Source organism: Aulonocara sp. 'chitande type north' Nkhata Bay, linkage group LG15 (genome assembly GCF_057382095.1).
Source record: "Aulonocara sp. 'chitande type north' Nkhata Bay isolate Kocher_YH1m ecotype deep benthic linkage group LG15, A_spYH_male_GT1.1, whole genome shotgun sequence".
Lineage (NCBI taxonomy): Eukaryota > Metazoa > Chordata > Actinopteri > Cichliformes > Cichlidae > Aulonocara > Aulonocara sp. 'chitande type north' Nkhata Bay.
The window spans coordinates 27,315,878-27,340,886 of NC_141358.1; the positions used below are offsets into that span (position 1 = coordinate 27,315,878).

General features: G+C 45.0%; 1 protein-coding gene across 1 annotated transcript in view; it reads right to left on the reverse strand.

Annotated features, from left to right (window-relative positions):
* LOC147313264 (kinesin-like protein KIF26A) overlaps positions 1-25,009 on the reverse strand; it is a 72,208-nt gene that overhangs the window by 41,191 nt on the left and 6,008 nt on the right. The window contains exons 3-4 of the mRNA XM_086265310.1: positions 9,565-10,002; positions 1,573-1,703 (exon numbers count right to left, since the gene is read on the reverse strand). Of these exons, the coding sequence (XP_086121436.1) occupies positions 1,573-1,703; positions 9,565-10,002 (569 nt within the window). The remainder of the gene's footprint in view (positions 1-1,572; positions 1,704-9,564; positions 10,003-25,009) is intronic.

Below are 25,009 nucleotides of genomic sequence, written 5' to 3' on the forward strand. Positions count from 1 at the left end.
AGCCATGCTTTTTTCTAAATACTGTCATCACGTATTTGTGTGTGTGTGTTTTAAGCATTTTCTAAGGACAGCGCAAAAACAGTAAAGAAAGGAAAAAAAGCCACCACTTTCCTATCGGTGGAAAAATGTACCATGTCGACCAATTTAAAAAAAAGTCAACATGTGGGATTTAGTTGTTTAGGAAGAGGGGAGAGTTTTGGGAATGACGGTAACGGCAGCGAGACAGAGCGAATGAGTGAGAGAGATTTTTTAGATGTGGGAGATTTGTGACGTTTAGTGTGGAGTGTTTACTTAGTGTGTTGTGTTGTCTTGTGTAGCTGTTCTGTTGTGTAGTCGTTTTATTTTGTGTGTCACTGAGGGCACTAATGAATGTCACTAAGGCACATTTGCAATGTAAACACTGTCACTAAGTAGAAAACCAGCGGAGTGGTACACATCCTGTTGTCAGGCCTGCAGGTTTATCCCTGTGCTGTTTTTTTTTTTTTACTGGCACACATCATTTGCGGGGCATCTTATTGCAACACCTGATTGTTCTCTCATTTTAGTTTTAGTAATATTTTTAAATGGTTGTACAAAATGAAAAAAACGGCATGTGCATTGGCTGCATTTTTAGATAAATAGTTGTATATGTTTAGAAAATGTACAATTTATATTTTCATTTCAAGTTATAAAAATTTACTCAACATGTCTGTGGTTTTCTTTTTTACAGTAAAAAATACTACTAGGATTTAAGTTCTTTGTGTGATTTCAGATCAGTAATAGTACTATTAATAGTAATAGTAGTACTAATGCAGCATGTCAGTGAAAAAACAACTAAATTCAGTTGAGCTGAAAAGAATGATACCAAAAAGGCAAGGGGGAAAAAAAAGAAACAATTTGAGGGTGAAATACAAACGTAAACTCAAAAGGAGTCAAAAATGGCCGATTGTATTTCAGACGTCAGTGGGTGAATCCAACAAATCATGAAGAATTAGGTTTAAATTTTTGTTCATGAAAGTGCAGATTTCTGACATTTTGTGTAATTTAAGCTGTAACAATGTGATTGTTTTCTAACAAAAAACAATGTGAAACTCAAGTTAGGCTTGTGTTTGTAAATGAACCGCCCCATGTTGTGTAGCTTTCTGGATTTTATACTTGTTGGGCTACATATTTATTTATTATACAGGCTATACAGTACATAACATCAAAACTCACATGGTTTATGTAACTAAAGTGTGTAATTATGTGGGCTACAGACAAAAATTAAGTTATAGACTATATTTATATGAAAAACATGTATACTTACTGCATTTGAATCATTTTAACCATATGTAACCACCTGCATATGCGTTTGGGGGGGGGGCTTTGATTTTGCCACCCCATTTGATTTCTTTGCCACCCTCATGCCAGCCTAAGAAAATTTCTCTAGATCCGCCCCTGCACTGAGCTCACAGACTTCATCCAGTCAGACCACAGGAGTCGCCCCTTGCTGGCCAGAATGCAGGTCTAAAGCACGTTAGTATTGGTTAGTCACACTGATCTATGTGCAGCATGTGCTGCTTTGCGTCTCTCTGTCGTGTTGCGTTCACTGACCTGATCAAGAAGGCGGCAGCGGCAGACGGTGGCTGGCTGGTTTGGGTGCTGACGCTGTGGGCTGCTGGTTTAACGGGAACGTTCTGGGCTGTACCCGTCACAGTCAGATGACCTCCATCTGCAGTCAGACCCTGACAGATGAGACAAATATCAGGTCTTAAGCCAAAACATGAAATCCAGCATCAGTCTCCTTTTGATGTTTGTTCTGTTCTTAAATCGTTTATTTTTTAATAAAACTCATCACATTTTTCATAATTTACATAATTAATAAAAGCAGACAGTCTCCTTCAGACTGACACCACCTCACAGAGGATCCCGATGCCATCAGACGCCGTCAATGCTGCACCTTTAGAGAAACATCTGTACTCAGACTTTGATATTTATGTTTAAATATATTTTTGTAGCAGTATAATATTTATAGTAAATAATGCCGATATCCCAGTATTATTTTTATTCAGAGGTCAGACTTCCCCCAACGCTCTTTATTTATCAGAAATTGCAGATGAGCGCCGTTAGCTCCTGGCTTCATCAGCAGCAGGAGGAGGCAGCTCTGGATGAGGAGATCATTAGTTAATTACCTCAGGTCGTTAGCCTGATCGTTGCCATCCAGACTTCCTGTTCTGCTCAAACATGGCTGCTTCAACCACTGAAGGCTTTTTCCGGTTTACCGTGGCTAATGGCTAGTCCTACTGGGCTAATGACCGGTCAGCTGGTCTGCTGCTATAATTACATTTCATCATACAGAGCAGCTTGTTTTGTCCTTTTGTGCTTTCATTCCAGGATAATGGAGCCACAGATGAGTGTGATCTCAGAAACGTCCAGCTATTTGCAGCTGCAGTAGCACAGCTCCTGTCTCTGGCCTCAGATCCGTGGCCTAGTTATGGTGAATTACCGCAGTTACAGGAAGTGGCACACTGGGGCAGATCCACTCTTCAGCTGTGTGACCGCAACACGCTCGGCTGGCTAACAGGATTACACAGAGAGCCGGCAACGGGATGAGCCAGCGCCAAAACGCCATCCTGAGTGAGACCAATCAAACACGAGGGCCACAGAGCACGCTGCGATTACCGCCTCACGGCTGTGCAGTGATGGTTTCCATCCAAGTTTGGAAGAGGAACAGACACGGCGAAGGTTTAAAACATCAGAGCAAAGAAAACATGCTCTGTGACCTTTCACCTTCTGCTTATGTCATCACTGTCATCATGTCACACCTGTGTGAAGGTTTAATGAGTGAATTATTGTAACTGTGCTGAACTTGACCTTTGACCTGTGGGATATGACTGGCTCTGAGGCATGTTGTGTGGTCAGGTGTGTATGTGGCTGAGCAGGATAAATCCATAAAATCATGTGACACTCGTTTTCATCATCTTCACCTCAGCTCTGACTCTGTTTCTCTTTCTCTGCGTCACCAAGTCAATGTTCACCCTTTCACAATAAAAGCCATGTCTATTAAATAACACCTACTGAAAAGCAGCCACTGAAATGCAGTGTCAAGGACATGACATCATCACAACCTCTCCTCACACTGTGATCGGCGGCCATGTTTACTCCTGCCCAGGCGTAAGTCTGAATGCCAATCATGGAGCTGAGATAATCCTGAATATGATTGTCTGAGTTATTATACAAGAATCCATGAAACAAACGATCCAGGTCTGAGGAGGTGCATTGTGTCAACAGTGGGACTGTGAGGACGTATCCCCATGGATGATGACGACCTCGGCGAATCGTGAATCTCAGAACGATCATATCACTGCTGTAGGAGAAGGAGTAAAACGGAGCTGGTGGAGGATCAGAGGCTGCCACGATTAAACTCAGCATGCTGATGGCAAATAATGAGGCCCATGATGAAGACCTGGCTTCCTACAGTGCTTTGAGAGTTTTTAGTCCCGCTGCCGTCATCACGCTGTCACAACTGCTCCATCAAACACCTGAGACTAACTTTGTCTTTTTCCAAAGGTTGCTGCTGAAGGTTGGGAACACCGGAGAAACTGGAAATTTCAGTCTGTTATAACTGCAGCTGACACACACACACACACACACACAAAGAGTTGTAGCCTGACTTTACAGCTGCATTAGAATCATGTGCAGTGTTGGAGTCAAATTGTTAAATGTCGTCATTGTGTTACTTAAATTTGTAAGTCTTAGTTCAAACTTATGAAACGCCAGGACTGCCATAATGAATTAATTAAATACACCATTAAATAATTAATTAAATGTGGCAATAATTAATTAAAGTGAGAAATAATTAATTAATTAAATATTTTTGATGCATTGAATTAATTAATTATTGCAACATTTAATTATTTATTTAACATTTTAATTAATTATTGCCACATTTAAATAATTATTTAATGGTGTATTTAATTAATTCATTTTGGCACAGTTGACTCCTTCAGGTCTCACCATGAAATAATTTTATCTGTCAACCTCATCCATCCAACCCAGGAGGCGGGGTTAACGCTGATCGAGTCAGAACCATTGCTTTGGCCTTGTGGCCATTGTTTTTAGCACACAACAACCGACATGTTAAAACTAACAGAACTGAACTTTGAAAAACCTTGTTTGTGTGTCATCAAATACCGTTTTAATATTTTTTAGCCGAGAATGTAGTGGTTTAATCTTCAGATGTGTGGTTGGTTTGTCAAGATAGAGCCTCTTTGCAAAAGCCCTTTGATGATTTCGGAGATGTCTGCCCAGCCCAGTCTCATGGCAAAGGGTGGGATAGACCCGCTTGCCTCGCAAGCAATTGAGCTGTTATTACCGCCAACAAAATGCAGGTCCTGGTACACAGCTGCCATAACCCCCGCAGTACACTGACTTCATTTACTGAGGTTATATTTATTGGGTTTTTATTTCCTGATGTTCGTATGTGTCATACCTGTTTCAATTCTACATTAAAAACATGTTTAAGGAGGAGAGAGAGCAAATAAATCCGATTAACATCTGATGTTTGGGTTTTTGTTCAATAATGAGCATGACCTGCATATAAACGCATAAAAGAAATAACGTTGGTGTTTCCGTCATGTAGTAACTGCTAGGTTTAACTGTACAAAGGTTGTTCGACACTATGAAACACATACAGACTCCATGATGTTCAGCTAATATTTTTATTGTGAATATTAATCATGAGGGTAAACGGCCCTGTACACCACGGAGCGAGGTCAGCATGTCCACGATATCTTCAGCTTGTGGTGGACCACAGGTGTGTTCCTGTGTTTTGTGGCGCGATATGCGCAGTTGATGTTGGACATGAATAAAGAAGGAGTAAGAACTGGGAGTTCTGTGTCATTGATGCTTACCTCCACATTGGTGACCCCTGATTCGGGCTAATGTAGTGACCTCCGGGGATGCAGCCATGGAGCGCCTTGGCATTGTAGAGCGTTCGAACAGTGCATGGGCCTCTCCGCTTCACATGGTGCCCAAATCGGACGGTCAGTGGCGACCATGCGGAGATTTCCGCCGTTTAAATAATGCCACGGAGAATGACCGTTACCCCATCCCCCACATTCAGGATTTTTCTGCCCATCTCGCCGGAACATTGATTTTTTCTAAAATTGACTTGGTGCGGGGGTATCACCAAGTTCCTGTGCGCGCCGAAGACATTCCTAAACCTGCTGTCATTACCCCCTTCGGCTTGTTCGAGTTTTTGCGCATGCCGTTTGGCCTGAAAGGTGCTGCCCAGACCTTTCAGCGGCTGATGGACTCCGTTTTGCGTGGACTGCCGTTCGGTTTTTTTTTTTATCTGGATGATATATTGGTGGCCAGCTGCTCAGCGAGCCAGCACGAGTCCCATCTGCGCCAGGTTTTCCAGCGTTTGGCAGCGCACGGCCTGATCATCAACCCTTCCAACTGCCAGTTTGGGTTGCCTGTTCTGGATTTCATCGGGCACCGCATTTCCGCTGAAGGTGTGCTTCCGTTGCCCAACAGAGTCCAGGCCGTTTCGACTTTTCCGCGTCCCACGTCGGTTAAAGCGTTGCAGGAGTTCTTGGGGATGATAAATTTTTACAACCGCTTTCTCCCCAGAGTTGCCCACCTGCTACAGCCACTCTATGCTGCCTTAAAAGGTAAAACAGCCAAAGATCCGGTTGACTGGCTGCCGGAACGCATCCAGGTGTTGTCTGCGCTGGCTGACGCCACCCTGCTGGCCCACCAGCTTCCATCGGCGGAGATCGCGTTGACCACCGACGCGTCCGACGTGGCAGTGGGTGGGGTGTTGGAACAGCGGGTTTCAGGTCTCTGGCAACCGCTCGCCTTTTTCAGTCGTACGCTCCGGGATGCTGAACGCAAGTACAGTGTTTTTGACAGGGAGTTGCTGGCCCTGCACCTCGCGACACGACATTTTTGTTTTTTCCTCGAGGGTCGCAACTTTACTGCGTACGTTGACCACAAACCTTTGACGTTTGCGATGTCCAAGGTCTCTGACCCATGGAGCGCACGCCAGCAGCGCCAGTTGGTGGCCATTTCAGAGTTTACCACAGACATTCAGCATGTGGCTGGTAAGTCCAATCACGTCGCTGATTGTCTCTCACGTGTGTTGGTTTCTCCGGTGTATGTCGGCGTCGACTACGCTGCCATGGCCGCTGAGCAACGTGCTGACCCAGACGTCCTTGCCCTTCAGTCAACAAAAACGGGCCTCGTGCTGGAGTACACCCCGGTGTGGGACGCGGTCCGCACCTTCTTTGCGACGTTTCCACCGGCCGCCCCCGCCCGGTGGTTCCCCTTTTGTGGCGTCGTCGTGTTTTTGACTCGGTGCATGCCCTCTCTCATCCCGGCGTCCGGGCCTCGGTCAAGCTGGTCAGCGCCAGGTTTGTTTGGCCGGGCCTTTGCAAGACGGTGAAAGAATGGGCGGCGGTTTGTATCCCATGCCAACGCTCGAAAATCCACCGGCACACACAGTCACCCCTCGAACCTTTCCGTGTAGGCGTTTCGATCACGTTCATGTAGGCCTGGTTGGTCCCTTGCCGCAGTCACAGGGTTTCACGCACCTTTTGACTGTGGTGGACCGCACGACCAGGTGGCAGGAGGCGGTACCCTTGGCGTCCACAACAGCGGTGACGGTGGCCAGGGCTTTTTTGTCAACGTGGGTTTTGCGTTTCGGTCCCCCTGCTAACATTACCTCGGACAGGGGCCCCCAGTTTGTTTCTGAGCTTTGGTCTGCTATGGCTGACGGCCTGGGGGTCAAGGTCCACCGCATCACAGCATACCACCCGCAAGCTAACAGGATGTGCAAACGGTTTCACCGGTCACTTAAGGCCGCGCTCCGGGCTTCCTTAACAAGTGGCGACTGGGTCGACCGTCTTCCATGGGTTTTGCTGGGATTGCGTAGCGCGGTTAAAGAAGACCTCGGGGTTTTCCCGGCTGAACTGGTCCTCGGCCAGCCTCTCTGGGTCCCTGGGGAATTCTTACCTGAGAGCCCTCCCCCATGTTTCGATACCTCTTTGTTGCCTTTTCGCCCCCCCAAGAGACTCATTTCCTGTTCCTGGTCCTGTGCACCACTGCCTGCCTGACACTTTTGTTCCGAGTTCGTTGGACTCTGCTCCTTTCGTTTTCGTCAGGCACGATGCCCATAGGACTCCGCTGCGTCCACCATATGACGGGCCATACAGAGTTCTTAAACCAAGCAACAAACATTTCATTTTGGACTTTGGCGGTAGGCAGGAGGTTGTCTCTGTTGACAGACTTAAGCCTGCACATGTTATGCAAGAGGATCAGGTGGTCCCGGCCCAGACCCCTCGCCGCGGCCGCCCACCTGTCACCGGGCTGATGGATTCTGTTTTTTCCCCCAGGAGCGACCCAAAATCAACGGAGTCCGACTCGTCTGCAGCTTTTTCTGACCACCAGTGCCAGCCTCGCTCCCGGACTGGGTTGCCCTCTGTCAGTTCCCCACCCCCCGGTTCAGCCGTTCCGGCCGTTTGCTTAAGCCCCGGGTCCTGGACTAGTTCTGCTGGGTGTTCGGGGGGCATGTGTGGTGGACCACTAGAGGGCTCCACTCACACCCAGTGTATAGGAAGTGTGTTCCTGTGTTTTGTGGCGCGATATGTGCAGTTGATGTTGGACACGAATAAAGAAGGAGTGAGAACTGAGAGCTCTGTGTTGTTGATGCTTACCTCCACAAGCTCTCTGAGTTAACCCAGCGTTTCCCAGCTGACTAATCTAACGGTCATCTACGAATAATTCACGGGTCATATCAATATGATTTAACAGAAAATCATCCTTATTACTGCCCACTATTCCAGAGACGTGAAAATCTACAGCATAAAGAACAAAAAAATATAGCAGTCTAACGCAACACTGTAACAGAGATGAGCGCGTCAGTTTGTCACAGATCAAAGTGAAATGAAAGTGATTGGTTGAACAGGTGTTCGTGATCTGTGTTTTCTGCATTTTCATCAGCGTAAGAGACTCAGCAGCAGATTAGAATAACATTTGTACATTTAACAAATCACCAAATTAATACACAGAAGAAACTATCAAACCTGTTCTGACAATTTGAGTTTGTATTCCCTCAGCTCCAGACTCGCTGCTGTTTAAATGTTTGAGAGAGAAGATTAGATATAAAAAAAAACGTCAAACATAGACTCAGTCTGAGTTCACATTTGATATTAGGCTAGGACGTAAAGTGGCTGTGCCCTGTTTTAAGATCATATATGTAAAATTGTTGTCTGACCTCCGTCGATCCAGCCGCTCAGAGTCCGTGGTTACCATGGTTACTGCATAAGTAGCTGTAATTTAAACAGCTGGCATTTTAAAACTTTACACCACCACCATTACTGCCTGTGATTTGAAATGCATTCTGGGATACCTGGTTTCCCCAAGTCCATCGATTATCTAGGATTGACCTGTCTTGACTTACTTTGCACAGCAACCAATCAAATGTTAGAGAAGCTGCAGTGGCAACCCCGCCCACTTAGTTTGATGGGTGAGGCTGACAGATAAAATTATTTCAAAGTGAGACATGAATGGGACAATAGTGCCATAATGAATTAAATAAATAAATCGGTAAATAATTAATTAAAACTGTCAATAATTATTTAAATGTGTTATTAATTAATTAAAACAGTCAATAATTAATTAAAGGTGTCATAAATATTTATTAAATTAATTATTTCTCATTTTAATTAATTATTTAATGGTCATTATGTCAGTCCTGGCGTTCCCTACAAACTATAGGATCAATGACATTCTTTTGTTTCTGTTGACATGCCCAGCCTGTTGAACGGTGGGGGAGGCTATAGTGTTTTATTATGAGACATCCTATGTGAGGGTTCTGTTTTCTTGTTTAGTAAGCTTCCTGCTTTTATGACCCTTTTGTGGGCAGGAGGTCACACAAACGCACCCCCAAACACAAACACACACACTCACATGCATACACACACACACATTCTCGCACATGCATATACACACACACATACACACATGTGCTTACACGTGCACACACATACACACATAGTACCTTATCTTTTAGAACCATAGGGGGGGTATTAGGGTGGTGCTTGTGTGTACTGTAACTGTTTGTGTGTAACAGAATAAAAGGCGGCAGGGGAAGCTGGTTCTTTGGACTCGTTTGACACCGAGGGCAGAGGACCGAGGGCAGAGGACTGCTGCCGTCTGGCTCCCTTTGCTAGCAAGTGAAATTGATCGATCGCTGATTGTCTTGCTTCCTTGCTTCGTTAATAGGAATAAGTTTCTAAACCAGCGGGGCCTGTGGAAGCGCAGACCCAACATGCAGAAAAAAATGTGAGGCTGAAGCTTCTGGTTTCTGAGTACAGGTGTGCACGTGTGTACAGGTGTGCACAGGTGTGTGTGTTTACAGTTGTGCACAAGTGAGTACAGGTGGAGCCATACTGAGCAAACTGGTGTGAGATAACTGAACAGTTCATATGGAGACCAGCAGAGAGTGCACGTTTGGAGAAAATACAATCCTGACCCAGGTGACCCCTGACCCTTGACATCTGTGGTTCTCCTGAACAACTAGCTAAATAGGGTGCTTACCGCACTGTTTCGAAGCTCAGGTGTGCAGCAGGAGACCCTCCACACCCCCTCCAGGTTCTGAGCTGGGTTCAGGGGAAGGGGCGTTACTGTGGCGAGCCCTTTAGCTCCGCCCCCACCGAGGTAGGTGCTCTGCACTATGCTCGATCTCCATGGGGCTCCTCCCTCCTGCTGCTGCTCCTCGTGCTTCCACCTCTGCTGCTTCACTGGGAGCTCGTTGCAGACCCAGCTGCTCTCTGAGATTGGGGCAGCGCTGGGAGTGGCAGGGCGTGGTGCCATCTCCCCGCTGATGCCCAGAGCCCGCTGCAGAGCGAGTTGCCTCAGTTGCTGGAAGGAGGCACCGCATACATCACAGTGGGCTTCGATAGAAGTATGGCGAACACGGCGAGGCAACTGGAGACGCTGGAGCTTATTAAAGAGGAAGGAGGCATAGGCCAGATCCTGGAAGAGGTGAAGAGAGAGAGGACAGTCATGTGGAAGGTTGGACAAAATAACAGGAACACCAAAATCCAGTTACTGACACAGCTGAGGACCATGAAGAATTAAAGCTGGCAGAAATAATCTCAAAATAAGTTAGCTCACTGCTGGTACAGCTGGACGACAACATGAATCAACAACCAAAAACTGTCAGAGCAGCAAGCTTGGAAAACCACACACACACACACACACACACACACACACACACACACACACACACACACACACACACATCTGGTATTCATATCTTGTGGGGACATCTAATTGACATTTTGCTTTTCCCTAACCGCTTACCCTAAACCAGTCTTTCTCAAAGAGTGGTACGGTACACAGGCTGTCTCTGGTGCTATGCGGAAAATCTCAATTTTCTTTAAAGATTAAATAATATACTATTGTGGAGGTATGCAAAGACGACACGAGAGTTCCTGAGGCTTTTCCGGGAGGCGGAGTCAACCAGAAAATGTGTCACTGAGCGTCAGTCCTCTATAAAGAGTAGCCCTTCCTTATCGCCAGCGGTCGTGGCCGCTACGGAGCGCTGGTGGGAGAATTGGTAGGGCTGCGGGAGATGCCGCCAGTGAATCGGAACCCTTGATGCCAAAGCTCCTGGTAGCCAGGAGAATGCGATCCGCTTCTTCTGCAAGTGAGTGGTAATCCTTCGCGACCAGCAGCAGGTAGTTGGGGAGGCACCTATCGTAGGAAGACATGAGTGAAGAGGAATCCGCCGTCATCCGTTCCTAACAAGGACAGCGTGCCCTCCATAAGCTTGAGTGCGGTACCATCACCCAGGCCCGAGAGAGAGAGGAGTTTCTCAGCCACTCTGCATCAGAGAGGGAGTAGCGCCAAAGCAGCAGTGCCTTGAGAGCGGTGTATTTCCCTTGGGTGGGGGGATCCCGGAGGAGAGTCATCACACGGCGGGTGGACAGCTGATCCAGCAAGGCCACCACATGATGGTATTTTGTGTCGTCGGCTGAAATGCCACGAAGAGCAAACTGAGTTTCAAAGTGCACGAACCATGAAGTAGGGTCGTGATGCCAAAAATCCGGCATCTTATCCGCCACAGCAAAAATTAAAATGTATCATACAGTGGGGCAAAAAAGTATTTAGTCAGCCACCGATTGTGCAAGTTCCCCCACTTAAAATGATGACAGAGGTCAGTAATTTGCACCAGAGGTACACTTCAACTGTGAGAGACAGAATGTGAAAAAAAAATCCATGAATCCACATGGTAGGATTTGTAAAGAATTTATTCGTAAATTAGGGTGGAAAATAAGTATTTGGTCAGCTCAAACAAGGAAAATCTCTGGCTCTCACAGACCTGTAACGTCTTCTGTAAGAAGCTTTTCTGTCCCCCACTCGTTACCTGTATGAATGGCACCTGTTTGAACTCATCATCTGTATAAAAGACACCTGTCCACAGCCTCAAACAGTCAGACTCCAAACTCCGCCATGGCCAAGACCAAAGAGCTTTCGAAGGACACCAGGAAAAGTATTGTAGACCTGCACCAGACTGGGAAGAGTGAATCTACAATAGGCAAGCAGCTTGGTGTGAAAAAATCAACTGTGGGAGCAATCATCAGAAAATGGAAGACATACAAGACCACTGATAATCTCCCTCGATCTGGGGCTCCACGCAAGATCTCATCCCGTGGGGTCAAAATGATCATGAGAACGGTGAGCAAAGATCCCAGAACCACACGGGGGGACCTGGTGAATGACCTGCAGAGAGCTGGGACCAAAGTAACAAAGGTCACCATCAGTAACACACTACAACGGCAGGGAATCAAATCCCGCAGTGCCAGACGTGTTCCGCTGCTGAAGCCAGTGCATGTCCAGGCCCGTCTGAAGTTTGCCAGAGAGCACATGGAGTATACAGCAGAGGATTGGGAGAATGTCATGTGGTCAGATGAAACCAAAGTAGAACTCTTTGGTATAAACTCAACTCGTCGTGTTTGGAGGAAGAAGAATACTGAGTTGCGTCCCAAGAACACCATACCTACTGTGAAGCATGGGGGTGGAAACATCATGCTATGGGGCTGTTTTTCTGCCAAGGGGACAGGACGACTGATCCGTGTTAAGGACAGAATGAATGGGGCCATGTATCGTGAGATTTTGAGCCAAAACCTCCTTCCATCAGTGAGAACTTTGAAGATGAAACGAGGCTGGGTCTTCCAACATGACAATGATCCAAAACACACCGCCCGGGCAACAAAGGAGTGGCTCCGTAAGAAGCATTTGAAAGTCCTGGAGTGGCCTAGCCAGTCTCCAGACCTCAACCCCATAGAAAATCTGTGGCGGGAGTTGAAAGTCCATGTTGGTCGGCGACAGCCCCAAAACATCACTGCTCTCGAGAAGATCTGCATGGAGGAATGGGCCAAAATACCAGCTACTGTGTGTGCAAACCTGGTAAAGACCTATAGTAAACGTTTGACCTCTGTTATTGCCAACAAAGGTTATGTTACAAAGTATTGAGTTGTATTTTTGTTATTGACCAAATACTTATTTTCCACCCTGATTTACGAATAAATTCTTTACAAATCCTACCATGTGGATTCATGGATTTTTTTTTTCACATTCTGTCTCTCACATTTGAAGTGTACCTCTGGTGCAAATTACTGACCTCTGTCATCATTTTAGGTGGGGGAACTTGCACAATCGGTGGCTGACTAAATACTTTTTTGCCCCACTGTAAATGAAGACAGAAAACTAAACAGCAGTGGTGTCTGTAGGGTTACCGATGTTGGGCTAGCTGGTATATAATGATGTGCTGTGTGGTGGCTAGTGACACAGCTATGTTAGCATAATATAAACACAGTGAAGCTGGAGGATGAACGCTAACTTTTTTTCCACTCAGTGAGGGTTCCCGATGGTTATGAACAAATGTCAGGAGAACAACTGCAATATAATGTACTGCAATATAATAATACTGCTGAGCTGTAGTTACATCGTAAGGTTTTAAAAACTGAGCTTGAAAATGAATAGTGATGATAAAAACTGAAAGAGGCCGTCGGTGATCACTGACTGTTTTAGGGGCTTGTTCAGATTAAATAGCAGTAAAACATGTTAAAAACACAACATCCTTGTTTGGGCCCGCAACTAGGTTTCATCAGGTCATCACTCCAAGATCCCACCTGTTGCAAATGTTTTAATGCAGTACAGTTGTTATTATTATCACATGTCACATCCTGTTTATGACAGTTAAAATAAATAACATTCATATAAGAAATAAAATTGTCTCGTGTAAACTGTATGTGGTGTTAAATAGGCCTATTCTACTGTACTTTAATGTCGGTCATAAGGGTCGTACTTCAAGAGCCATATATTTTAAGAGGTTGTACTCATTGTGAAAAGTTTGAGAACCACTGTTCTAAACCTAACCATAATCTAACTGTAACCCTGACACTAAAACCAGAAGTCTCAAAAGAGTCTCAAAAATGTCTTCAAACTTGTAGGGACGGGGATTTAGGTCCCCATAAGTGTGTAGTATAGTAAACTTCCAATTTTTGGTCCCCACGAAGATACGAATACATGCTCATATGCACATACATGCACACTCTCACACACACAGACAAACACACACTCACTCACACACACACATACACAGCTGTCAACCTCAGATTTACAGTTGGCTGTGTCAGGGTATTACCTCCTGTTGACTCGAGTCACTGATCATCAATGGAGGTTGGCGCCCTGCATGATTGGAATAACTTCACATGACCAATCAGACAGCTGCAGCCCAACAGCCCGAGCTGAAGAGCTTCACCCTAAAATCAAACGTGCACGTTTCCTCGGCCCTGCAGCCGTTTGTCCTGCTGGCTGCTGCAGCAAGCTCCATGTAGGAGTTGAACTGTGTTCATGTTCACGTGAAGAAATTTCTCACTTTGGCCCAAATAAAGAGCCTCTCTCTGGAGTCACTTTCAGAAACCAGCTGCTCCGACACAAACAAATCTCTCTGACAGTCTCTCTGACCTCTGACCTCTCCCATCTGCTGCTGCAGAGCAGCTGGCAGGATTTCAGTTAAAAAAAACCTCATCAACAAGAACCACTTCTGAACTTTTACAGCCTAATACGAGCCATGAGAGAGAGGAAGTAACAGAGGAGGCTGACAGATGGAGAGAGCCAGATGAGGTAAAATGGGGAAAAAATATGAAATTAACATTTCTCATCAAAAAGCAACTTCCTAAAATGATTAAAAAGATCATCCAGTCAGAAGCTTTCACGTAATGTGACCATGTCCAGGAGATGCACAGCTCAAGCTGAACAAGATCATTGCAAACAGACACCGAGCAGAACCTCATGAACCCACCTGACTGAAACACGCACAGCAGGAGCTGTAGGTGGAGCTTCAATCATGACATCATCACTGAACTCATCTGGAGCTCAAACTCTTTGTAACGTCAAACTATCAAACCTTTTCTACCTGCTGACACCTTACCGCTCAAGCCGACACACTTGCAAACAGACTGAATGACCGATCCCAGTTCCCTGATCAAGCTGACCCTGGTTCCCTGGACCAGCTGACCCCGGTTCCCTGGATAGTCCAGGTTGTGCAGTCTGATCCCGAAGCTACTTCCACGCTGAGTGTAGTCTCAGTTTGAGAGCAGCCGGCGCCTCTCTTTAAATCACTTTTTATTCACACACATGACAGAGAGCTGTTCCATGAGCTGGGACCCTGCATCTGCAGCAGGCCCTGTGCTGATGTCACTTCCTTTTCTCACTGTGGTCAGTCACAGCTGTGGCTGCATGCTCACAAAGGATATCAACGTTTTAAATATGATGCATGAAATCCCTTCAAGAGTAATACCTGCTCTGAAGCAGAGGTGGAGGTGTTGGAAGTGGTGTTGGAGGTGGAGGTGTTGAAGGTGTTGGAGGTGAGAAGATGTGCTGAGGTGAGCTCACTCAAAGTGTTTCAGGGTGTTATATTATTGACCACCAGGACCGCTGTGTAGCTCCTCAGGAGGGCCCTTTACTATCCGAGCATGCTCCTCACACTCACTTTAATCACATGATTCATAGTTAGGGATGGGTACCGGTGTCCGGTGCCATGATGGCACCGGTTCTGACATAAACGGTAGTAACCAGACCGAAAAGCAGCGTACATTTCGGTGCTTTATTTCGGTGCTTTTTTTTTCCTGAGCTGTGATACACTTCTAGCCAATCATTTTACGTTTCCGAGGATAGTAGGCGGGTCCAGGTACGTACGTTCTGTTAGAGCAGAGCTACAGATTAAAATGCCCAAGGCGAAGCGGTCAAAAGTCTGGCTGTACTTCACAGCAAAATATGCAAACTCAGCAGCCTGCAACAAGTGCTTTAAGCTGATACTGTGATACTGTCAAAGGAGGTAACACCTCAAATCCGATGAAACACCTGGCGATGCATAGCGTTTTTTTAAAAAGCCGAGAAATGCGCCGTATTTGATAGCTTGCTGCGAGACCTCACACCGAGCACATCTACTGCGGGTGGGTTGCCTGTTATCGGACCCGGAGTTAGCAACATCCCCCAAAAACACGAAGAGGAGAGTCCTGGCCCCTAGCCCTGCCAGTGTAGTGATGTAGTGATGACGGATGATGATGGCAGCAGCAGCCGTTCTTCTCTGCGTGAGTAGCTTAATGTTGTTCGGGTGCAATTTACATTGAGTAGGCTAACCACGTTATTACATTAATGCATGTAAGGTGAACTAGCAAACATCATCATAGCTACATGCAGCTGTCTTCTTGTTTGATGGCAGATACTCCCTTCACCCTGGCCAAAAAGGCTAAAATGACCAAAGAAAAAGAGGGAAACAGCTAAACATGAGAGGTTTTTGGACAAAGTTTGTGTTTTTTCCATTGTTTAAGCACTGCTTCCAGCCAAGAGTGATACCATATATGCCCCACAGCTGCAGAAAAGGCTAACATTGTTATCTTTTTACAAAAAACCAGCTGAACATGAGAGGTTTTTGGACCAATTTTGTGTTCTCCATTCTTTAAGCACTGGTTTGAGCACCGTTTAAGCACCGGCACCGTTTCAAAAGTACCGATTTGGCACCGGTATCGGATAAAACCTAAACGATACCCATCCCTATTCATAGTTGTTATTAATCTCTGGTTCAACAAACTCTAAGTTTTCCAGATGCGCTGCCTTTGGCAAGTATTATGAGTATCACTTCCCAGACCGCCTTCGAAACGAGGACATCCGACGGAGATGCGACAACCAACCGCCAATCGAGGGGCAAATTCAAGAAGAAGAATCTCTGGTTCTCTTCCACAGCATGTCTTTTATGCTGTCTTCCTTCTCTCACCCCAACCGGTCACAGCAGATAGCTGCCCCTCCCTGAGTGATTTTGGTCTTACTGAGTGAAACATGAAGTCTGTATGTTCTGGATTATTCAGAGCATGCTCACTCTGGCTAACTACCTGTCAGTCACAAGTCATCAGCCAATGAGAGCGCTGGCTCACAACTGGATCCACCCCTCATGGATATTGCAACATCCACCTTTGATATACAGTCTGTGGTTTAAAGTTTATCTAAAGACAGAGTGAAGCTGCCCCTGACCTTCTCTAAATCTCTGCAGCGCTCTTCCCCAGCACAAGGCCACACTCCTGCTTCTCTGTGACAGAGTGAAAAAGTTTTAGACGGAACAGGTCACCTACTGATCGGAAGGTTGGTGGTTCGATCCCTGGCCCCTCCAGTCTGCATGTCAAGTATCCTTGGGCAAGATACTAAACCCCAAGTTGCTCTCCGATGCATCCATCGGAGTATGAATGTGTGTGTGAATGTTTTTTTTTTTGTTTTTTTGTTTTTTTGGCCTGTCCCGTTTGGCTCTTTTGCCCTCAGAATTGTTGTCTAAAGGCAAAGAAAGATGCCCAACGGATTTACTTTACCAAACTGACCATCCCAGCCTTGCCGTAATGGTCCATTTGATTCACCTTTTATTGTTTATTTTATTTTCACTTACTGAATACGGGACAGACTTGACTGGGGGAAAGAAGGGGAGAAAGAAAGAGGGAAAGAGAAACAGCTGAGAAGAGGTACGGGGGAGAAGGGCAAAAGACAAAAACCAACAGAACGGGCAGAGAAAAAAAATGCATATATCAATCACCTGGGTCACCTGCTGAGAAAGAAAAAAGAAAGCAAGCAGAAGAGAACAAGAGTAATAGAATAAACAACATCACAATGATATATGGGAATATGACAGTAAATACTAAATGTTAAACATTATTGTGCAGCATGTGTGTGTGAATGTTGTTAGAAAAGCACTCAGTTTAGAGTCAGTGCTTAGGGGAAGAGTACTTTGAGTATTCCGGGAGAGTAGAAAAGCGCTATATAAGAATCAGTTCATTTACCATTTACCATGAAGCTCATGTCAGAGCTGGTTCTGCCACACCTACATAGAGCATCAATCAGTGCTCTAATTCTCCCGCGAGGCCGTGAGAGAGTTTTCAGAGCTAATGGCTCTTTTGAGCGTGTTTAAAGGCAGGAGCTGAACTCGCCTCCCTCGCTGCTAATTAACTCATTAATCATCAGTGTGGCGGCAGAGGAGTGCTTCCTCGCCGAGATTCACGGGGACCCTGCAGGCGCGTGCTTCAAAACAGTCCTGGCTGTAGCTGTCGGAGATTGGTGAAGCAACCTGCAGCAATGCTGCAGCATCAACAATGCTCTGCTTGTGTTGTTGTTGTTGTTGGTGGTGTTGGTGATGTGTACCGCTGGCAGCGGGAGAGCTGCAGCTGTTGAATGTACTGTTACAGCAAGTACAAGTGATTATTGTAATCACTTGTACTTGCCTGGGGCTCAGTCACTCTGGCACAGCTGAGTGACCCCTCATCTGGGGCTCTCCTCAGCTCTTTCTGGGATATTGATGCAGCTGGCCCTCCGTTGTTCTTCCTTGGTCTCTTGTGTTCTGAGGGCCTCTGGATGTCTGGAGTCTTGGGGCCCGTTCTTCGTACGTCGCTTACTACATCCAAGATCAAATGACACATCCAAGACCAAACCATCGCGCTAACCGTGAGCTCGCTAATCTGGTTCCCCGAACACACCTGCTGTTGACGATTAGTACAGCTGGACGCAGTAATGTGACATCACTGGGTGTCGTAAAAGGGGCTACGCATCGATAGTGGAAACATTGATCGGCAACCCTCTGATTGGTCGGCGAAAATGTCGACGGAGCGCGCTCGGCTCGGTATTTTTCGGCAGCAGAGCAAGAACTCTTGAGTGAGGGATTTCAGGAGTTTCAGAGTTTAATTAAAACGCAAGGGAACACTGCAAAGGCTGCAAAAGCAAGGAGAGAGGGCTGGCAGAAAGTTGCTGACAAATTAAACTCGTAAGTAATTTAATAATAACAATAATAATGGAGTGGATTTATATAGCGCTTTTCAAGGCACCCAAAGCGCTTTACAATGCCACTATTCAGTCACTCTCACATTCACACACTGGTGGAGGCAGCTACGGTTGTAGCCACAGCTGCCCTGGGGCAGACTGACAGAAGCCAATTCAATTCAATTCAATTCAATTTTATTTATATAGCGCCAAATCACAACAAGAGTCGCCTCAAGGCGCTTCATAGATACAGAGAAAAACCCAACAATCATATGACCCCCTATGAGCAAGCACTTTGGCGACAGTGGGAAGGAAAAACTCCCTTTTAACAGGAAGAAACCTCCGGCAGAACCAGGCTCAGGGAGGGGCGGCCATCTGCTGCGACCGGTTGGGGTGAGAGAAGGAAGACAGGATAAAGACATGCTGTGGAAGAGAGACAGAGGTTAATAACAGATATGATTCAATGCAGAGAGGTCTATTAATACATAGTGAGTGAGAAAGGTGACTGGAAAGGAAAAACTCAATGCATCATGGGAATCCCCCGGCAGCCTACATCTATTGCAGCATAACAAAGGGAGGATTCAGGGTCACCTGGTCCAGCCCTAACTATATGCTTTAGAAAAAAGGAAAGTTTTAAGCCTAATCTTAAAAGTAGAGATAGTGTCTGTCTCCCGAATCCAAACTGGAAGCTGGTTCCACAGAAGAGGGGCCTGAAAACTGAAGGCTCTCCCTCCCATTCTACTTTTAAATACTCTAGGAACAACAAGTAGGCCTGCAGAGCGAGAGCGGAGCGCTCTAATAGGGTGATATGGTACTACAAGGTCATTAAGATAAGATGGGGCCTGATTATTTAAGACCTTGTATGTGAGGAGCAGGATTTTGAATTCAATTCTGGATTTAACAGGAAGCCAATGAAGGGAAGCCAAAACAGGAGAAATATGCTCTCTCTTTCTAGTCCCTGTCAGGACTCTTGCTGCAGCATTTTGGATTAGCTGAAGGCTTTTCAGTGAGTTTTTTGGACATCCTGATAATAATGAATTACAGTAGTCCAGCCTGGAAGTAATAAATGCATGAACTAGTTTTTCAGCGTCACTCTGAGACAGGATATTTCTAATTTTAGAGATGTTGCGCAAATGGAAGAAAGCAGTCTTACATATTTGTTTAATATGTGCGTTGAAGGACATGTCCTGGTCAAAAATGACTCCAAGGTTCCTCACCGTGTTACTGGAGGCCAAGGTAATGCCATCCAGAGTAAGAATCTGATTAGATACCATATTTCTAAGCTTTTCAGGGCCGAGTACAATAACCTCAGTTTTTTCTGAATTAAGAAGCAGAAAGTTAGCGGCCATCCAGGTCTTTATGTCTTTAAGACATTCCTGCAGTTTAACTAATTGGTGTGTGTTATCTGGCTTCATGGACAGATAGAGCTGGGTGTCATCTGCATAGCAGTGAAAATGTATGCTATGTCTTCTAATGATACTGCCTAAGGGAAGCATGTATAATGTAAACAGAATTGGTCCTAGCACTGAACCCTGTGGAACTCCATAATTAACCTCAGTGTGTGAAGAGGACTCTCCATTTACATGCACGAATTGGAGTCTATTAGATAGATATGATACAAACCACTGCAGTGCAGTACCTGTAATACCTACAGCATGTTCTAATCGCTCTAATAGGATATTATGATCAACAGTATCGAACGCTGCACTGAGGTCTAGCAGGACAAGCACAGAGATGAGTCCACTGTCAGAGGCCATAAGAAGATCATTTGTAACCTTCACTAAAGCTGTTTCTGTGCTGTGCTGAGCTCTGAAACCTGACTGAAACTCTTCAAATAAACCATTCCTCTGCAGATGATCTGTTAGCTGTTTGACAACTACTCTTTCAAGGATTTTTGATATGAAAGGAAGGTTGGAGATTGGCCTATAATTAGCTAAGACTGCTGGGTCTAGAGATGGCTTTTTGAGTAAAGGTTTAACTACAGCCAGCTTGAAGGCCTGTGGTACATAGCCGATTATTAGAGATAGGTTGATCATATTTAAGATCGAAGAATTAATTAATGGCAGGACTTCTTTGAGCAGTTTTGTAGGAATGGGGTCTAAAAGACACGTTGATGGTTTGGAGGAAGTAATTATTGAAGTTAACTCAGAAAGATCAATTGGAGAAAAAGAGTCTAACTTAATATCAATGGTACTAAGAGTAGCTGTAGATAATATTACATCTGTGGGATGATTATTGGTAATTTTTTCTCTAATGATAAAAATTTTATTTGTGAAGAAGTTCATGAAGTCATTACTAGTTAACGTTAAAGGGATGGTTGGCTCAAAAGAGCTCTGACTTTTTGTCAGCCTGGCTACAGTGCTGAAGAGAAACCTAGGGTTGTTCTTATTTTCTTCAATCAGTGATGAATAGTAAGATGTTCTGGCTTTGCGGAGGGCTTTCTTATAAAGCAGCAAACTATTTCTCCAGGCTAAATGATGATCCTCTAGATTTGTGACACGCCATTTCCTCTCCAGATTACGAGTCATCTGCTTTAGGGTACGTGTTTCAGAATTATACCACGGAGTCAGGTACTTCTGATTTGAGGCCTTAGTTTTCACAGGAGCTACAGTATCCAGAGTCGTACGTAGTGAGGAGGTGAAATTATTAACAAGATAATCGACCTCTGTTGGGGTAGCGTTCAGATAGCTGCTTTGCTCTGTGTTGGTACAGGGCATTGAAGATGATAACAGTGGGTGGATTATATTCTTAAACTTAGTTACAGTGCTTTCAGAAAGACATCTACTTTGATAAAGTCTACTCTTCACCGCTGTGTAATCAATTATTGTAAAAGTAAATGTTATCAGGAAATGATCAGACAGGAGAGGGTTTTCAGGAAACACTGTTAAATGTTCAGGTTCGATGCCATATGTTAAAACAAGATCTAGGGTGTGATTAAAGTGGTGGGTGGGTTCTTTTACATTTTGAGAGAAGCCAATTGAGTCTAATAACAGATTAAATGCCATGTTGAGGCTGTCATTTTTAGCATCTACATGGATGTTAAAATCACCCACAATAATTATTTTATCTGAGCTCAGAACTAAATTAGATATAAAGTCTGAGAAATCAGACAGAAACTCTGTGTAAGGCCCAGGTGGACGATAGATGATAACAAGTAAGACTGGTTTCTGAGTTTCACAGCTGGGGTGGACAATGTTAAGCATCAGGCTTTCAAATGAATTAAAAGTCTGTCTTGGTCTTTCATTAATTAATAGGCTGGTGTGAAAAATTGCTGCCACACCGCCCCCTCGGCCTGTGCTTCGAGATTTCTGGTAGTTAGAATGGCTCGGGGGTGTTGATTCATTTAAACTAACATAATCATCCTGCTGCAACCAGGTTTCTGTAAGGCAGAGTAAATCAATTTGTTGATCAATTATTAAGTCATGTACTAACAGAGACTTGGAGGAGAGAGACCTAATATTTAATAATCCACATTTCACTGTTTTACTCTTTGGTTCAGATGTGGATACTGTATTGTTCTTTCTTTGTGATTGTTTATGTTTAAGTTGTTTGTTGCTGGTTTTTAGTTTGTTTTTTGTCTTTTTGGAAGCTGACACAGTCTCTATGGAGATGGGTTTTTGGGGGGGTAGCAGGAGGAGAGAAGCTGCAGAGAAGCGTGTAAGACTGCAACTCTGCTTCCTGGTCCCAACTCTGGATAGTCATATTTTGGGGGGTTTAATAAATTTGTCCATATTTCTAGAAATGAGAGCTGCTCCATCCAAAGTGGGATGGATGCCGTCTCTCCTAACAAGACCAGGTTTCCTCCAGAAGGTTTGCCAATTATCTATGAAGCCCACATCGTTTCTGGGACACCACTCAGACAGCCAGCAATTTAAGGAGAACATGCGGCTAAACATGTCACTCCTGGTCTGATTGGGGAGGGGACCAGAGAAAACTACAGAGTCCGACATTGTTTTGGCAAAGTTGCACACCGATTCAATATTGATTTTAGTGACCTCCGATTGGCGTAACCGGGTGTCATTACTGCCGACGTGAATTATGATTTTACTGAATTTACGTTTACCCTTAGCCAGCAGTTTTAAATTTCCTTCAATGTCGCCTGCTCTGGCCCCTGGAAGACAATTGACTATGGTTGCCGGTGTCTCTAACTTCACATGTCTGAGAACAGAATCGCCAATTACCAGAGTTTGACCCCCGGCGGGTGTGTCGCCGAGTGGGGAAAAACGGTTAGACACATGAACGGGTTGGTGGTGTACCTGGGGCTTCTGTTTAGGACTATGCTTCCTCCTCACCGTGACCCAGCCGCCCTGATTCCCCAGCTGCTTGGGACCTGCCGGGGAACAGCTAGCGGGGCCTACGCTATTTTCGGCTGCACCAGCTACAGGGGCCTGGCTAGCTGCGGGTGAATGAAGGGTGCGAAGCCGAGTCTCCAATTCAGTAATCCTGGCCTCCAGCGCTGCAAATATGCTACATTTGTTACAGATATCATTACTGCTAAAGGAGGCCGAGGAGTAACTAAACATCTGACACAATGAGCAAGAAAGTGCAGGAGGGACAGGTGAAGTAGCCATGGTGCTAATGAGTCGGCTACGAGCTAAGCTAGGCTAGCGAGACAGTACAGAGACAGTGAGTGAATACTTTGGCTATAAATTAGGTAGTGAGTACACAGAAAGTGTGCTTCGGAGGAAGCACGTGAAGATTATACTATGAAAGAAGAATGTATTTAAAAGTTGTTAATTAAATCGCTAAGCGAATAAGCTACTCAGAAACACCACTGTGTTTGAGCAGGCTGCCATATCGCGCCATCGGCCCCTCTGGCCAACACCAGTAGGCGGTAGGGTAGATTTATTATATTACGCTATATTATCCAATATTATATTACATTATATTATAATATGTTATATTATATCCCCTTTCACATTAGAGCCACAACAGGACCCACTAGAACATGGGAACAAGTAAAAGTGAAATATAAGAATATTCTACAGCATGGTAATATTTATCACTTATATTGCTTTTCGTCTCTTGGAAAGAGACCCTGAAATAATCTGTTTGTTTGTTTATAACAGCAACCAAGAAAAGGGCAGAGTGGTGGTCCTGCACCCCCTCGTCAGCAAGTTGGTTAAGTAAATAATACCCTCACGGGAAAATCGATATCTCTCTATGAGCACACTGTCGCGCTGAGCTAAAGGATCCTGTCTGTCCCGCAATATACGCTGAATTCTGAAAACTCTCCTTATCAATCTTGCACCTTCCGCAATGGGTGGCTCGCGTATACGGACAGGACATGGCTGCGACAGGCTTCCCAAATCCACCTTCGCTTTTATAGCCGTGGTCTCTCATCTTGATTACACGAAGTAATTTGCAATTGCTACTCTGAAATATGAATTACATCTGTAATAATCACATACATGTAATAGAATGTTAATAGTACATTTCCCTTTTTTAGGAAATGACCTGTATGCATCTGTGTGAAATCAATAAATGGATCAGGTGCTGCATTGTCTTTAGTTACATTGATGTTATTTATTTATGGTGAAACAGTGGTGGAATATCGCTGTTGCTTTCGTATAAATGAAGCGGACATACCTGCGTGGCCGCGATCTAATCCTGTTTACATAAAGTAAACCTGCTCCCGAGTAGGTTTACGCTTACGGCTCTGTTGCTATGACAGCAAGTCCCGGAGGAGCTTCGGGGAACCGAACGATCCAAGATCACGCGAAATCGTCAACAATCAAATCCAGCTAACCTACTTAGCGAGGTACGAAGAACGGGCCCCTGCTCTCCTCCATACCTGCTTCATGCCCTGGTGGACGGGGCTGTGGCTCCCGACACCCAGATCATTACATGAAGGAACCTTTTAAATACAAGTGTGCTCATGCTCACAGGTGTACACACGGGTGCTCACACATACAAACTACACCCTTTTTGGCTCCTACCTCAAAGCACACTGTGCGCTGTCGATCTTACGTGCTGCACAATAATGTTTACTATTTAGTATTTACCGTTATATTCCCATAGATCATCGTGATGTTGTTTATTATATTGCTCTCTTTTTCTTCTGCTTGTGTTCCTTTTTTCTTTCTCAACAGGTGATCCAGGTGATTGATATATGTATTTTTTGTCTGCTTATTTTGTTGTTTTTTGTTTTTTGCCCTTTATCACCGTCCCTCTTCTCCGCTGTTATTCTTTCCGTCTTTCTTTCTCACCTTTCTGTTCCCCAGTCAAGTCTGTCCTGTATTTAGCAAGTGAAAATAAAATAAACACCAAAAGGTGAATCAAATAGACCATTACGGCAAGGCTGGGATGGTCAATTTGGTAAAGTAAATCCGTTGGGCATCTTTCTTCGCCTTTAGACAATAATTCTGATGGCAAAAGAACCAAACGGGACAGGCAAAAAAAATTATTAAATAAATAAATAAATATAAATAATATTTAAGCCACTTTATCACCAAAGTCACGTAACAACGCAATATCTAAGCACAAGAGGGGGGAGGGGGAGCAAAGTGTGCCTGCTCTGTGCTGACACAGCAGCGGTGAGTCTGGCGACCTGGCTGTTTCGTCTTTGCCGAAAGCACAACATTGCAAACAAGAGCGGAACTTAAAGTAAAGAATCGATCTCACCAGGCTAGTATCAATCCGATACTTATGCTGACTTGGTATTGGTATACAACTGATA